The 14,491-nt window shown below is 63.8% G+C and overlaps 1 protein-coding gene across 1 annotated transcript in view; it reads right to left on the bottom strand.

Annotated features, from left to right (window-relative positions):
* The window catches only part of LOC134342025 (protein FAM131B-like), a 58,663-nt gene that overhangs the window by 18,717 nt on the left and 25,455 nt on the right, over positions 1–14,491 (bottom strand). The window contains exons 4-6 of the mRNA XM_063039960.1: positions 12,777–12,870; positions 4,251–4,460; positions 1,437–1,574 (exon numbers count right to left, since the gene is read on the bottom strand). Of these exons, the coding sequence (XP_062896030.1) occupies positions 1,437–1,574; positions 4,251–4,460; positions 12,777–12,870 (442 nt within the window). The remainder of the gene's footprint in view (positions 1–1,436; positions 1,575–4,250; positions 4,461–12,776; positions 12,871–14,491) is intronic.

Raw genomic sequence — 14,491 nt, forward strand, 5'->3', positions numbered from 1 at the left:
GTTGGAATCGATTGTTAGGGATGAGATTATGGAGGCACATGACAAGATGGGCCCAAGCCAGCATGGTTTCCTGAAAGGAAAATCCTGCCTGACAAACCTACTGCAATTCTTTGAGGAAATTACAAGCAGGGTAGACAAAGCAGATGCAGTAGATGTGATGTACTTGGATTTTCAGAAGGCCTTTGACAAGGTGCCCCACATGAGGATGCTTAACAAGGTAAGAGCCCGTGGAATTACAGGGAAGGTACCAGCGTGGGTGGAGCATTGGCTGGTCGGCAGAAAACAGAGAGTGGGAATAAAGGGATCCTATTCTGGCCGGCTGCTGGTTACCAGTGGAGTTCCACAGGGGTCCGTGTTGGGACTGCTGCTTTTTACCATGTATGTCAATGATTTGGACGATGGGATTAATGGATTTGTGGCTAAGTTTGCTGATGATGCAAAGATAGGTGGAGGAGTGGGTAGCATTGAGGAAACAGAGAGCCTGCAGAGAGACTTAGGGGAATGGGTAAAGAAGTGGCAAATGAAATACAATGTTGGAAAGTGTATGGTCATGCACTTTGGCAGAAGAAATAAACTGGCAGACTATTATTCAGATGGGGAGAGAATTCAAAATGCAGAGATGCAAAGGGACTTAGGAGTCCTTGTGCAGGATACCCTCCAGGTTGAGACAGTAGTGAAGAAGGCGAATGCAATGTTGGCATTCATTTCTAGAGGAGTAGAGTATAGGAGCAGGGATGTGATGTTGAGGCTCTATAAGGCGCTGGTGAGACCTCACTTGGAGTACTGTGGGCAGTTTTGGGCTCCTTATTTTAGAAAGGATGTGCTGACGTTGGAGAGGGTACAGAGAAGATTCACTAGAATGATTCCGGGGAATGAGAGGGTTAACATATGAGGAACGTTTGTCCGCTCTTGGACTGTATTCCTTGGAGTTTAGAAGAATGAGGGGAGACCTCATAGAAACATTCCCGATGTTAAAAGGCCTGAGTGGGAGAGAGAGAGGAACAGAGAGCAGCGGAGAGGGACATGGAGAGAGTGTGGGAGGGAGAGAGAGAGTGGGGGGGGGAGAAATGCAGAAAGTGTGGGTGTGATGGAGAGAGTGTGGGAGGGAAGAGAGTTTGGGAGGGAGGGAGCGTGGGAGGGAGATAGATGGAGAGGGTGTGGGGTTCAGAGAGAGATGGGAGTTAGGGCGGGAAGGAGTGAGAGATGGAGGGAGAAAGGAGGGTGAGAGAGATGGAGTGAGTGTGGGGGAGAGAGAAGGATAGAGTGAGTGTGGGAGGGAACGGAGAAGGAGAGGTGTGGGAGGAATAGAGATGGGGGGGAATTGGAGACAGAAGTGAGAGTGTGGGAGAGGGTTAAGGAGTATGGGAGACAGAAGGGGGGAGAGTGTGAGGGTGGGATACAAGCTCAGAGAGCAGATGGGGGGGGGGTGTCAGTACCTTGAGGATCGCCATTGTCCAGGTTCCCTTCCGACCGGCCGCCGTCGCAGGGACTGGAGATATTACTGATCTCCTCTCCGTCCATCGAGGACCAGGCCATCAATGTGGCCTCAGAGATGGCAAACTGCTTCATCACCCCTGGAAGAGTGGAGGGAGATTCACACTGTGTCTGACCCCGGGAGTGTGTGATGGGACGGTGCGGAGGGAGATTCACTCTGTGTCTGACCCCGGGAGTGTGTGATGGGACGGTGCGGAGGGAGATTCACTCTGTGTCTCACCCCGGGAGTGTGTGATGGGACGGTGCGGAGTGATATTCTCTCTGTGTGTCTGACCCCGGGAGTGTGTGATGGGACGGTACGGAGGGAGATTCATTCTGTGTCCGACCCCGGGAGTGTGTGATGGGACGGTGCGGAGGGAGATTCACTCTGTGTCTGACCCCGGGAGTGTGTGATGGGACGGTGCGGAGGGAGATTCACTCTGTGTCTCACCCCGGGAGTGTGTGATGGGACGGTGCGGAGGGAGATTCACTCTGTGACTGACCCTGAGAGTGTGTGATGGGACGGTGTGGAGGGAGGTTCACTCTGTGTCTGACCCCGGGAGTGTGTGATGGGACGGTGTGGAGGGAGATTCACACTGTGTCTGACCCCGGGAGTGTGTGATGGGACGGTGCGGAGGGAGATTCACTCTGTGTCTGACCCCGGGAGTGTGTGATGGGACGGTGTGGAGGGAGATTCACTCTGTGTCTGACCCCGGGAGTGTGTGATGGGACGGTGTGGAGGGAGATTCACTCTGTGTCTGACCCCGGGAGTGTGTGATGGGACGGTGTGGAGGGAGATTCACTCAGTGTCTGACCCCGGGAGTGTGTGATGGGACGGTGCGGAGGGATATTCACTCTGTGTCTGACCCCGGGAGTGTGTGATGGGACGGTGCGGAGGGAGATTCACTCTGTGTCTGACCCCGGGAGTGTGTGATGGGACGGTGCGGAGGGAGATTCACTCTGTGTCTGACCCCGGGAGTGTGTGATGGGACGGTGTGGAGGGAGATTCACTCTGTGTCTGACCCCGGGAGTGTGTGATGGGACGGTGGGGAGGGAGATTCACTCTGTGTGTCTGACCCCGGGAGTGTGTGATGGGACGGTGGGGAGGGAGATTCACTCTGTGTGTCTGACCCCGGGAGTGTGTGATGGGACGGTGCGGAGGGAGATTCACTCTGTGTCTGACCCCGGGAGTGTGTGATGGGACGGTGCGGAGGGAGATTCACTCTGTGACTGACCCTGAGAGTGTGTGATGGGACGGTGTGGAGGGAGATTCAGTCTGTGTCTGACCCCGGGATGGTGTAATGGGACGGTGTGTAGGGAGATTCACTCTGTGTCTGACCCCGGGGGTGTGTGATGGGACGGTGTGGAGGGAGATTCACTCTGAGTCTGACCCCGGGAGTGTGTGATGGGACGGTGCGGAGGGAGATTCACTCTGTGTCTGACCCCGGGAGTGTGTGATGGGACGGTGTGGAGGGAGATTCACTCTGTGTCTGACCCCGGGAGTGTGTGATGGGACGGTGCGGAGGGAGATTCACACTGTGTCTGACCCCGGGAGTGTGTGATGGGACGGTGCGGAGGGAGATTCACACTGTGTCTGACCCCGGGAGTGTGTGATGGGACGGTGCGGAGGGAGATTCACTCTGTGTCTGACCCCGGGAGTGTGTGATGGGACCGTGTGGAGGGAGGTTCACTCTGTGTCTGACCCCGGGAGTGTGTGATGGGACGGTGTGGAGGGAGATTCACACTGTGTCTGACCCCGGGAGTGTGTGATGGGACGGTGCGGAGGGAGATTCACTCTGTGTCTGACCCCGGGAGTGTGTGATGGGACGGTGTGGAGGGAGATTCACTCTGTGTCTGACCCCGGGAGTGTGTGATGGGACGGTGTGGAGGGAGATTCACTCTGTGTCTGACCCCGGGAGTGTGTGATGGGACGGTGTGGAGGGAGATTCACTCAGTGTCTGACCCCGGGAGTGTGTGATGGGACGGTGCGGAGGGATATTCACTCTGTGTCTGACCCCGGGAGTGTGTGATGGGACGGTGCGGAGGGAGATTCACTCTGTGTCTGACCCCGGGAGTGTGTGATGGGACGGTGCGGAGGGAGATTCACTCTGTGTCTGACCCCGGGAGTGTGTGATGGGACGGTGTGGAGGGAGATTCACTCTGTGTCTGACCCCGGGAGTGTGTGATGGGACGGTGGGGAGGGAGATTCACTCTGTGTGTCTGACCCCGGGAGTGTGTGATGGGACGGTGGGGAGGGAGATTCACTCTGTGTGTCTGACCCCGGGAGTGTGTGATGGGACGGTGCGGAGGGAGATTCACTCTGTGTCTGACCCCGGGAGTGTGTGATGGGACGGTGCGGAGGGAGATTCACTCTGTGACTGACCCTGAGAGTGTGTGATGGGACGGTGTGGAGGGAGATTCACTCTGTGTCTGACCCCGGGGGTGTGTGATGGGACGGTGTGTAGGGAGATTCACTCTGTGTCTGACCCCGGGGGTGTGTGATGGGACGGTGTGTAGGGAGATTCACTCTGTGTCTGACCCCGGGGGTGTGTGATGGGACGGTGCGGAGGGAGATTCACTCTGTGTCTGACTGCGGGAGAGAGTGGGGGGACGGTGGGGAGGGAGATTCACTCTGTGTCTGACCCCGGGAGTGTGTGATGGGACGGTGTGGAGGGAGATTCACTCCATGTCTGACTGCGGGAGGGTGTGGGGGGAGTTCCACCTTGTCCGAGCGTGGGAAGGGTCGCGCGGACGTGGGGGGTGTCGGGAATACCTACCTGCTGCGAACCGCGCCTCCTTCTCCCCGTCACTGAGGTCGGAGTAGGTGTCCGCGTCGATCGGCGGCTCGGCATGGAGACTGTTGCCGGCGGCCGGCTGCTTGCTCCAGCCCTGCCACTCGATCATGTGTGCCACGCGCCCCGAGCCCATGGCGGTCGGCTTCGTGATGCGGTCCTTCACCGACTTCGAGAGGCCCGTCTGCAGGCGAACTGCGTTGTGTGTGCGCGGGGCGGGATGGAGGCAAACGAGAGAGCTGAGATGGAACCGGACTGCGGTCTCTTCGACACATTGTCCCGTGTCCCACGGACACAAAACCCCGTGTCCCACCCTCTCACCACCCACGAATCCCCTCCCCCACAGTCCACAGACACTCCCCCGTCACCCTCTCCCCCACCCTCCGAATCCCCTCCCCCACAGTCCACAGACACTCCCCCGTCACTCACTCTCCTCCACCCTCCGAATCTCCTCCCCCACGGTCCACAGACACTCCCCGTCACCCTCCTCCACCACCCTCTGAATCCCCTCCCCCACAGACCACTGACACTCCCCCGTCACCCTCTCCCCCACCCTCCGAATCCCCTCCCCCACAGTCCACAGACACTCCCCCGTCACTCACTCTCCTCCACCCTCCGAATCTCCTCCCCCACGGTCCACAGACACTCCCCGTCACCCTCCTCCACCACCCTCTGAATCCCCTCCCCCACAGACCACTGACACTCCCCCGTCACCCTCTCCCCCACCCTCCGAATCCCCTCCCCCACAGTCCACAGACACTCCCCCGTCACCCTCTCTCCCCCACCCTCTGAATCCCCTCCCCCACAGTCCACAGACACTCCCCCGTCACCCTTTCTCCCTGCACCCACCAAATCCCCTCCCACACAGTCCACAGACACTCCCCGTCACCCTCTCTCCCCACCCTCCAAATCCCCTCCCCCACAGTCCACAGACACTCCCCCCATCACCCTCTCTCCCCACCCTCCAAATCCCCTCCCCCACAGTCCACAGACACTCCCCCATCACCCTCTCCCCCCACCCTCTGAATCTCCTCCCCCACGGTCCACAGACACTCCCCGTCACCCTCCTCCACCACCCTCCGAATCCCCTCCCCCACAGTCCACAGACACTCCCCCGTCACCCTCTCTCCCCCACCCTCTGAATCCCCTCCCCCACAGTCCACAGACACTCCCCCGTCACCCTCTCTCCCTCCACCCTCCGAATCCCCTCCCCCACAGTCCACAGACACTCCCCCGTCACCCTCTCCCCCTCCCCCACCCTCCGAATCCCCTCCCCCACAGCCCACAGACACTCCCCCGTCATCCTCTCCCCTCCCCCACCCTCCGAATCCCCTCCCCCACAGTCCACAGACACCTCCCCCGTCACCCTCTCCCCTCCCCCACCCTCCTAATCCCCTCCCCCACAGTCCACAGATACATCCCCGTCACCCTCTCGCCTCCCCCACCCTCTGAATCCCCTCCCCCACAGTCCACAGACACTCCCCCGTCACCCTCTCTCCCTCCCCCACCCTCCGAATCCCCTCCCCCACAGTCCACAGACACCTCCCCCCGTCACCCTCTCCCCTCCCCCACCCTCCTAATCCCCTCCCCCACAGTCCACAGATACTCCCCCCACCCTCCAAATCCCCTCCCCCACAGACCACAGACACTCCCCGTCACCCTCTCTCCCCACCCTACGAATCCCCTCCCCCACAGACCACAGACACTCCCCCCGTCACCCTCTCTCCCCACCCTCCAAATCCCCTCCCCCACAGTCCACAGACACTCCCCCGTCACCCTCTCCCCCCACCCTCTGAATCCCCTCCCCCACAGTCCACAGACACTCCATCCGTCACCCTCTCTCCCCCACCCTCCGAATCCCCTCCCCCACAGTCCACAGACACTCCCCCGTCACCCTCTCTCCCCCACCCTCCGAATCCCCTCCCCCACAGTCCACAGACACTCCCCCCCCGTCACCCTCTCCCCTCCCCCACCCTCCGAATCCCCTCCCCCACAGTCCACAGACACTCCCCCGTCACCCTCTCCCCCACCCTCCGAATTCCCTCCCCCACAGTTCAGACACTCCCCCCGTCACCCTCTCCCCCCACCCTCTGAATCCCCTCCCCCACAGTTCAGACACTCCCCCCGTCACCCTCTCTCCCCCACCCTCCGAATCCCCTCCCCCACAGTCCACAGACACTCCCCCCGTCACTCTCTCTTCCCCACCCTCTGAATCACCTCCCCCACAGTCCACAGACACTCCCCCCGTCACCCTCTCCCCCCACCCTCCGAATCCCCTCCCCCACAGTCCACAGACACTCCCCCGTCACCCTCTCCCCCCACCCTCTGAATCCCCTCCCCACAGTGCACAGACACTCCCCCGTCACCCTCTCTCCCCCACCCTCCGAATCCCCTCCCCCACAGTCCACAGACACTCCCCCGTCACCCTCTCCCCCCACCCTCTGAATCCCCTCCCCACAGTGCACAGACACTCCCCCGTCACCCTCTCTCCCCCACCCTCCGAATCCCCTCCCCCACAGTCCACAGACACTCCCCCGTCACCCTCTCCCCCCACCCTCCGAATCCCCTCCCCCACAGTCCACAGACACTCCCCCGTCACCCTCTCTCCCCCACCCTCCGAATCCCCTCCCCCACAGTCAACAGACACTCCCCCGTCACCCTCTCTCCCCCACCCTCCGAATCCCCTCCCCCACAGTCCACAGACACTCCCCCCGTCACCCTCTCGCCTCCCCCACCCTCTGAATCCCCTCCCCCACAGTCCACAGACACTCCCCCGTCACCCTCTCTCCCTCCCCCACCCTCCGAATCCCCTCCCCCACAGTCCACAGACACTCCCCCCGTCACCCTCTCTCCCCCACCCTCCGAATCCCCTCCCCCACAGCCCACAGACACTCCCCCGTCACCCTCTCTCCCCCACCCTCCGAATCCCCTCCCCCACAGTCCACGGACACATCCCTGTCACCCTCTCTCCCTCCCCCACCCTCCGAATCCCCTCCCCCACAGTCCACAGACACTCCCCCCACCCTCCGAATCCCCACCCCCACAGACCACAGACACTCCCCGTCACCCTCTCTCCCCACCCTACGAATCCCCTCCCCCACAGACCACAGACACTCCCCCCGTCACCCTCTCTCCCCACCCTCCAAATCCCCTCCCCCACAGTCCACAGACACTCCCCCCGTCACCCTCTCCCCCCACCCTCCGAATCCCCTCCCCAGACACCCTCTCCCCCCACCCTCTGAATCCCCTCCCCGACAGTTCAGACACTCCCCCCCGTCACCCTCTCTTCCCCACCCTCCAAATCCCCTCCCCCACAGTCCACAGACACTCCCCCCGTCACCCTCTCCCCCCACCCTCCGAATCCCCTCCCCGACACCCTCTGAATCCCCTCCCCCACAGTTCAGACACTCCCCGTCACTCTCTCTCCCCCCACCCTCCGAATCCCCTCCCCCACAGTCCACACTCCCCCGTCACCCTCTCCCCCCACCCTCCGAATCCCCTCCCCCACAGTCCACAGACACTCCCCCATCACCCTCTCTCCCCCACCCTCCGAATCCCCTCCCCCACAGTCCACAGACACTCCCCCATCACCCTCTCCCCCCACCCTCCGAATCCCCTCCCCCACAGTCCACAGACACTCCCCCGTCACCCTCTCCCCACCCTCCGAATCCCCTCCCCCACAGTCCACAGACACTCCCCAATCACCCTCTCCCCCCACCCTCCGAATCCCCTCCCCCACAGTCCACAGACACTCCCCCATCACCCTCTCCCCCACCCTCCGAATCCCCTCCCCCACAGTCCACAGACACTCCCTCATCACCCTCTCCCCCACCCTCTGAATCCCCTCCCCCACAGTGCACAGACACATCCCCGTCACCCTCTCCCCCCACCCTCCGAATCCCCTCCCCCACAGTCCACAGACACTCCCTCCGTCACCCTCTCTCCCCCACCCTCCAAATCCCCTCCCCCACAGTCCACAGACACTCCCCCGTCACCCTCTCCCCCCACCCTCCGAATCCCCTCCCCCACAGTCCACAGACACTCCCCCGTCACCCTCTCCCCCACCCTCTGAATCCCCTCCCCCACAGTCCACAGACACTCCCCCGTCATCCTCTCCCCTCCCCCACCCTCCTAATCCCCTCCCCACAGTCCACAGGCACTCCCCCCACCCTCCAAATCCCCTCCCCCACAGACCACAGACACTCCCCGTCACCCTCTCTCCCCCCACCCTCCGAATCCCCTCCCCCACAGTCCACAGACACTCCCCCGTCACCCTCTCTCCCTCCCCCACCCTCCGAAACCCCTCCCCCACAGTCCACAGACACTCCCCCGTCACCCTCTCCCCCACCCTCTGAATCCCCTCCCCCACAGTCCACAGACACTCCCCAATCACCCTCTCCCCCCACCCTCCGAATGCCCTCCCCCACAGTCCACAGACACTCCCCCGTCATCCTCTCCCCTCCCCCACCCTCCTAATCCCCTCCCCCACAGTCCACAGACACTCCCTCCGTCACCCTCTCTCCCCACCCTCCGAATCCCCTCCCCCACAGTCCACAGACACTCCCCCACCCTCCGAATCCCCTCCCCCACAGTCCACAGACACTCCCCCGTCACCCTCTCCCCCACCCTCTGAATCCCCTCCCCCACAGTCCACAGACACTCCCCCGTCATCCTCTCCCCTCCCCCACCCTCCTACTCCCCTCCCCCACAGTCCACAGACACTCCCCCCACCCTCCGAATCCCCTCCCCCACAGACCACAGACACTCCCCGTCACCCTCTCTCCCTCCACCCTCCGAATCCCCTCCCCCACAGTCCACAGACACTCCCCCGTCACCCTCTCCCCCACCCTCCGAATCCCCTCCCCCACAGTCCACAGACACTCCCCAATCACCCTCTCCCCCCACCCTCCGAATCCCCTCCCCCACAGTCCACAGACACTCCCTCATCACCCTCTCCCCCCACCCTCTGAATCCCCTCCCCCACAGTGCACAGACACATCCCCGTCACCCTCTCTCCCCCACCCTCCGAATCCCCTCCCCCACAGTCCACAGACACTCCCCTGTCACCCTCTCCCCCCACCCTCCGAATCCCCTCCCCCACAGTCCACAGACACTCCCCCGTCACCCTCTCCCCCACCCTCTGAATCCCCTCCCCCACAGTCCACAGACACTCCCCCGTCACCCTCTCTCCCCCACCCTCCTAATCCCCTCCCCCACAGTCCACAGACACTCCCCCCGTCACCCTCTCTCCCCCACCCTCCGAATCCCCTCCCCCACAGTCCACAGACACTCCCCCATCACCCTCTCCCCCCACCCTCTGAATCCCCTCCCCCACAGTGCACAGACACACCCCCGTCACCCTCTCTCCCCCACCCTCCGAATCCCCTCCCCCACAGTCCACAGACACTCCCCCGTCACCCTCTCCCCACCCTCCGAATCCCCTCCCCCACAGTCCACAGACACTCCCCCGTCACCCTCTCCCCTCCCCCACCCTCCGAATCCCCTCCCCCACAGACCACAGACACTCCCCCCGTCACCCTCTCCCCCTCCCCCACCCTCCGAATTCCCTCCCCCACATTCCACAGACACTCCCCCCGTCACCCTCTCCCCACCCTCCGAATCCCCTCCCCCACAGTCCACAGACACTCCCCCGTCACCCTCTCCCCCACCCTCTGAATCCCCTCCCCCACAGTCCACAGACACTCCCCCGTCATCCTCTCCCCTCCCCCACCCTCCTAATCCCCTCCCCCACAGTCCACAGACACTCCCCCCACCCTCCGAATCCCCTCCCCCACAGACCACAGACACTCCCCCGTCACCCTCTCCCCCCACCCTCCGAATCCCCTCCCCCACAGTCCACAGACACTCCCCCGTCACCCTCTCCCCCCACCCTCCGAATCCCCTCCCCCACAGTCCACAGACACTCCCCAATCACCCTCTCCCCCCACCCTCCGAATCCCCTCCCCCACAGTCCACAGACACTCCCCCGTCACCCTCTCCCCCCACCCTCCGAATCCCCTCCCCCACAGTCCACAGACACTCCCCCGTCACCCTCTCCCCCCACCCTCCGAATCCCCTCCCCCACAGTCCACAGACACTCCCCCCGTCACGCTCTCTCCCCCACCCTCCGAATCCCCTCCCCCAGAGTCCACAGACACTCCCCCGTCACCCTCTCCCCCCACCCTCCGAATCCCCTCCCCCACAGTCCACAGACACTCCCCCGTCACCCTCTCCCCCACCCTCTGAATCCCCTCCCCCACAGCCCACAGACACTCCCCCGTCACCCTCTCTCCCCCACCCTCCGAATCCCCTCCCCCACAGTCCACAGACACTCCCCCCGTCACCCTGTCTCCCCCACCCTCCGAATCCCCTCCCCCACAGTCCACAGACACTCCCCCATCACCCTCTCCCCCCACCCTCTGAATCCCCTCCCCCACAGTGCACAGACACACCCCCGTGACCCTCTCTCCCCCCACCCTCCGAATCCCCTCCCCCACAGTCCACAGACACTCCCCCGTCACCCTCTCCCCACCCTCCGAATCCCCTCCCCCACAGTCCACAGACACTCCCCCGTCACCCTCTCCCCTCCCCCACCCTCCGAATCCCCTCCCCCACAGACCACAGACACTCCCCCCGTCACCCTCTCCCCCTCCCCCACCCTCCGAATTCCCTCCCCCACATTCCACAGACACTCCCCCGTCACCCTCTCCCCACCCTCCGAATCCCCTCCCCCACAGTCCACAGACACTCCCCCGTCACCCTCTCCCCTCCCCCACCCTCCGAATCCCCTCCCCCACAGTCCACAGACACTCCCTCCGTCACCCTCTCTCCCCCACCCTCCGAATCCCCTCCCCCACAGTCCACAGACACTCCCCCACCCTCCGAATCCCCTCCCCCACAGTCCACAGACACTCCCCCGTCACCCTCTCCCCCACCCTCTGAATCCCCTCCCCCACAGTCCACAGACACTCCCCCGTCATCCTCTCCCCTCCCCCACCCTCCTAATCCCCTCCCCCACAGTCCACAGACACTCCCCCCACCCTCCGAATCCCCTCCCCCACAGACCACAGACACTCCCCCGTCACCCTCTCCCCCCACCCTCCGAATCCCCTCCCCCACAGTCCACAGACACTCCCCCGTCACCCTCTCCCCCCACCCTCCGAATCCCCTCCCCCACAGTCCACAGACACTCCCCAATCACCCTCTCCCCCCACCCTCCGAATCCCCTCCCCCACAGTCCACAGACACTCCCCCGTCACCCTCTCCCCCCACCCTCCGAATCCCCTCCCCCACAGTCCACAGACACTCCCCCGTCACCCTCTCCCCCCACCCTCCGAATCCCCTCCCCCACAGTCCACAGACACTCCCCCCGTCACGCTCTCTCCCCCACCCTCCGAATCCCCTCCCCCAGAGTCCACAGACACTCCCCCGTCACCCTCTCCCCCCACCCTCCGAATCCCCTCCCCCACAGTCCACAGACACTCCCCCGTCACCCTCTCCCCCACCCTCTGAATTCCCTCCCCCACAGCCCACAGACACTCCCCCGTCACCCTCTCTCCCCCACCCTCCGAATCCCCTCCCCCACAGTCCACAGACACTCCCCCCGTCACCCTCTCTCCCCCACCCTCCGAATCCCCTCCCCCACAGTCCACAGACACTCCCCCATCACCCTCTCCCCCCACCCTCTGAATCCCCTCCCCCACAGTGCACAGACACACCCCCGTCACCCTCTCTCCCCCACCCTCCGAATCCCCTGCCCCACAGTCCACAGACACTCCCCCGTCACCCTCTCCCCACCCTCCGAATCCCCTCCCCCACAGTCCACAGACACTCCCCCCGTCACCCTCTCCCCTCCCCCACCCTCCGAATCCCCTCCCCCACAGTCCACAGACACTCCCCCGTCACCCTCTCCCCCTCCCCCACCCTCCGAATCCCCTCACTCACAGTCCACAGACACTCCCCCCGTCACCCTCTCCCCTCCCCCACCCTCCGAATCCTCTCCCCCACAGTCCACAGACACTCCCCCCCCGTCACCCTCTCCCCTCCCCCACCCTCCGAATCCTCTCCCCCACAGACCACAGACACTCCCCCCCGTCACCCTCTCCCCCTCCCCCACCCTCCGAATTCCCTCCCCCACAGTGCACAGACACTCCCCCGTCACCCTATCTCCCCCACCCTCCGAATCCCCTCCCCCACAGTCCACAGACACTCCCCCGTCACCCTCTCGCCTCCCCCACCCTCTGAATCCCCTCCCCTACAGTCCACAGACACTCCCCTGACACCCTCTCCCCCCAGCCTCCGAATCTCCTCCCCCACAGTCCACAGACACTCCCCTGACACCCTCTCCCCCCACCCTCCGAATCCCCTCCCCCACAGTCCACAGACACTCCCCCATCACCCTCTCCCCCCACCCTCTGAATCCCCTCCCCCACAGTGCACAGACACACCCCCCGTCACCCTCTCCCCCCCCACTCCCTGGGGAGTCTCCCGTCCCCATCGCCCCCGGAGTACCTGAGAGCGAGGATTTGGCCAGAGCTCCGATCCCGTAGGCGTTTGAGTTCTGCTTGAGGGATGGGAGGATGGAGGTCGTGTCTTCGATCGACAGCTGGGGGGGGGGACGGGAGAAGTGGAGTGAGACGTGTCCGTGGTTGCAGGGTACGGGGGCGAGGGGGCGGGAGAGAGGAGGGAGAGGAGAGGGTAGGGAGAGGAGAGGGGAGGGAGAGGAGGGGTGAAGGGAGGGAGGGGAGGGGGAAGGGAGGGAGTAGGAGGACAGGGGAAGGAGAAGGGAGGAGAGGGAGCGGGAGGGAGGATGGAAAGAGAGAAGAGGGCAGGGAGGGGCAGGAGAGGGAGAGAGAGAGGGGAGGGAGGGAGATGAGGGGAGAGGGGAGGAAGGGAGAGGAGAGGAGAGGGAGGCAGGGGAGAGGAGAAGGAGGGAGAGGAGGAGGGAGAGGGGAGGGAGAGGGGAGGGAGAGGGGAGGGAGGGAGAGATTGGAGAGAAGAGGGAGGCGGGAGGGAGAGGGGAAAGAGGAGGGAGGAGAGGAGGGAGGAAGATGAGAGGGGAGGGAGGGAGTGGGAGGGAGAGGGGATGGGAGAGGGGAGGAAGGGAGAGGGGAGGAAGGGAGAGGGATGCAGGTGAGAGGAGAGGGAGATGAGAGGGAGAGGAGAGGGGAGAGGAGGGACAGGAGGGAGAGGAGGGAGGGAGAGGAGAGGGGAGGGAGGGAGAGATTGGAGAGAGGAGGGAGGCGGGAAGGAGAGGGGAAAGAGGAGGGAGGAGAGGAGGGAGGAAGATGAGAGGGGAGGGAGGGAGTGGGAGGGAGAGGGGATGGGAGAGGGGAGGAAGGGAGAGGGAGGCAGGGGAGAGGAGAGGGAGATGAGAGACAGGAGGGAGAGGAGGGAGGAGAGGAGAGTGGAGAGAGAGGAGATGGGAGAGATGGAGAGGAGGGAGGGTGAGAGGAGATAGGAGGGAGCGACAGGAGAGGGGAGGGAGGGAGAGATTGGAGAGAGGAGGGAGGAGGGAGGGAGAGGGGAAAGGGGAAGGAGGAGAGGAGGGAGGAAGATGAGAGGGGAGGGAGGGAGTGGGAGGGAGAGGGGATGGGAGAGGGGAGGAAGGGAGAGGGAGGCAGGGGAGAGGAGAGGGAGATGAGAGACAGGAGGGAGAGGAGGGAGGAGAGGAGAGTGGAGAGAGAGGAGATGGGAGAGATGGAGAGGAGGGAGGGTGAGAGGAGATAGGAGGGAGCGACAGGAGAGGGGAGGGAGGGAGAGGAGAGGGAAGGCAGGGAGAGGGAAAAGAGGAGGGAGGGAGAGGGGAGGGGAGGAAGGGAGGGAGAGGGGAGGGAGGGAGAGGAGAGGGGAGGGAGAGGAGAGGGAAGGGAGAGAGGGCAGGGAGAGAGGAGGGAGGAAGAGGAGAGGGTAGGGAAAGGAGAGGGGAGAGGGGAGGGAGGGAGAGGAGGAGGGAGAGGGGAGGAAGGGAGAGGGGAAAGAGGAGGGAGGGAGAGGGGAGGGAGGGAGAGGAGAGGGAGGGAGAGGAGAGGGGAGGAAGGGAGGGAGAGGGGAAAGAGGAGGGAGGGAGAGGAGAGGGGAGAGAGGAGGGAGGAAGAGGAGAGGGTAGGTAAAGGAGAGGGGAGAGGGGAGGAAGGGAGAGGAGGAGGGAGAGGGGAGGAAGGGAGAGGGGAAAGAGGAGGGAGGGAGAGGGGAGGGAGGGAGAGGAGAGGGGAGGAAGGGAGGGA

This window comes from Mobula hypostoma, unplaced genomic scaffold, assembly GCF_963921235.1.
Source record: "Mobula hypostoma unplaced genomic scaffold, sMobHyp1.1 scaffold_171, whole genome shotgun sequence".
Taxonomy (NCBI): Eukaryota; Metazoa; Chordata; class Chondrichthyes; order Myliobatiformes; family Myliobatidae; genus Mobula; species Mobula hypostoma.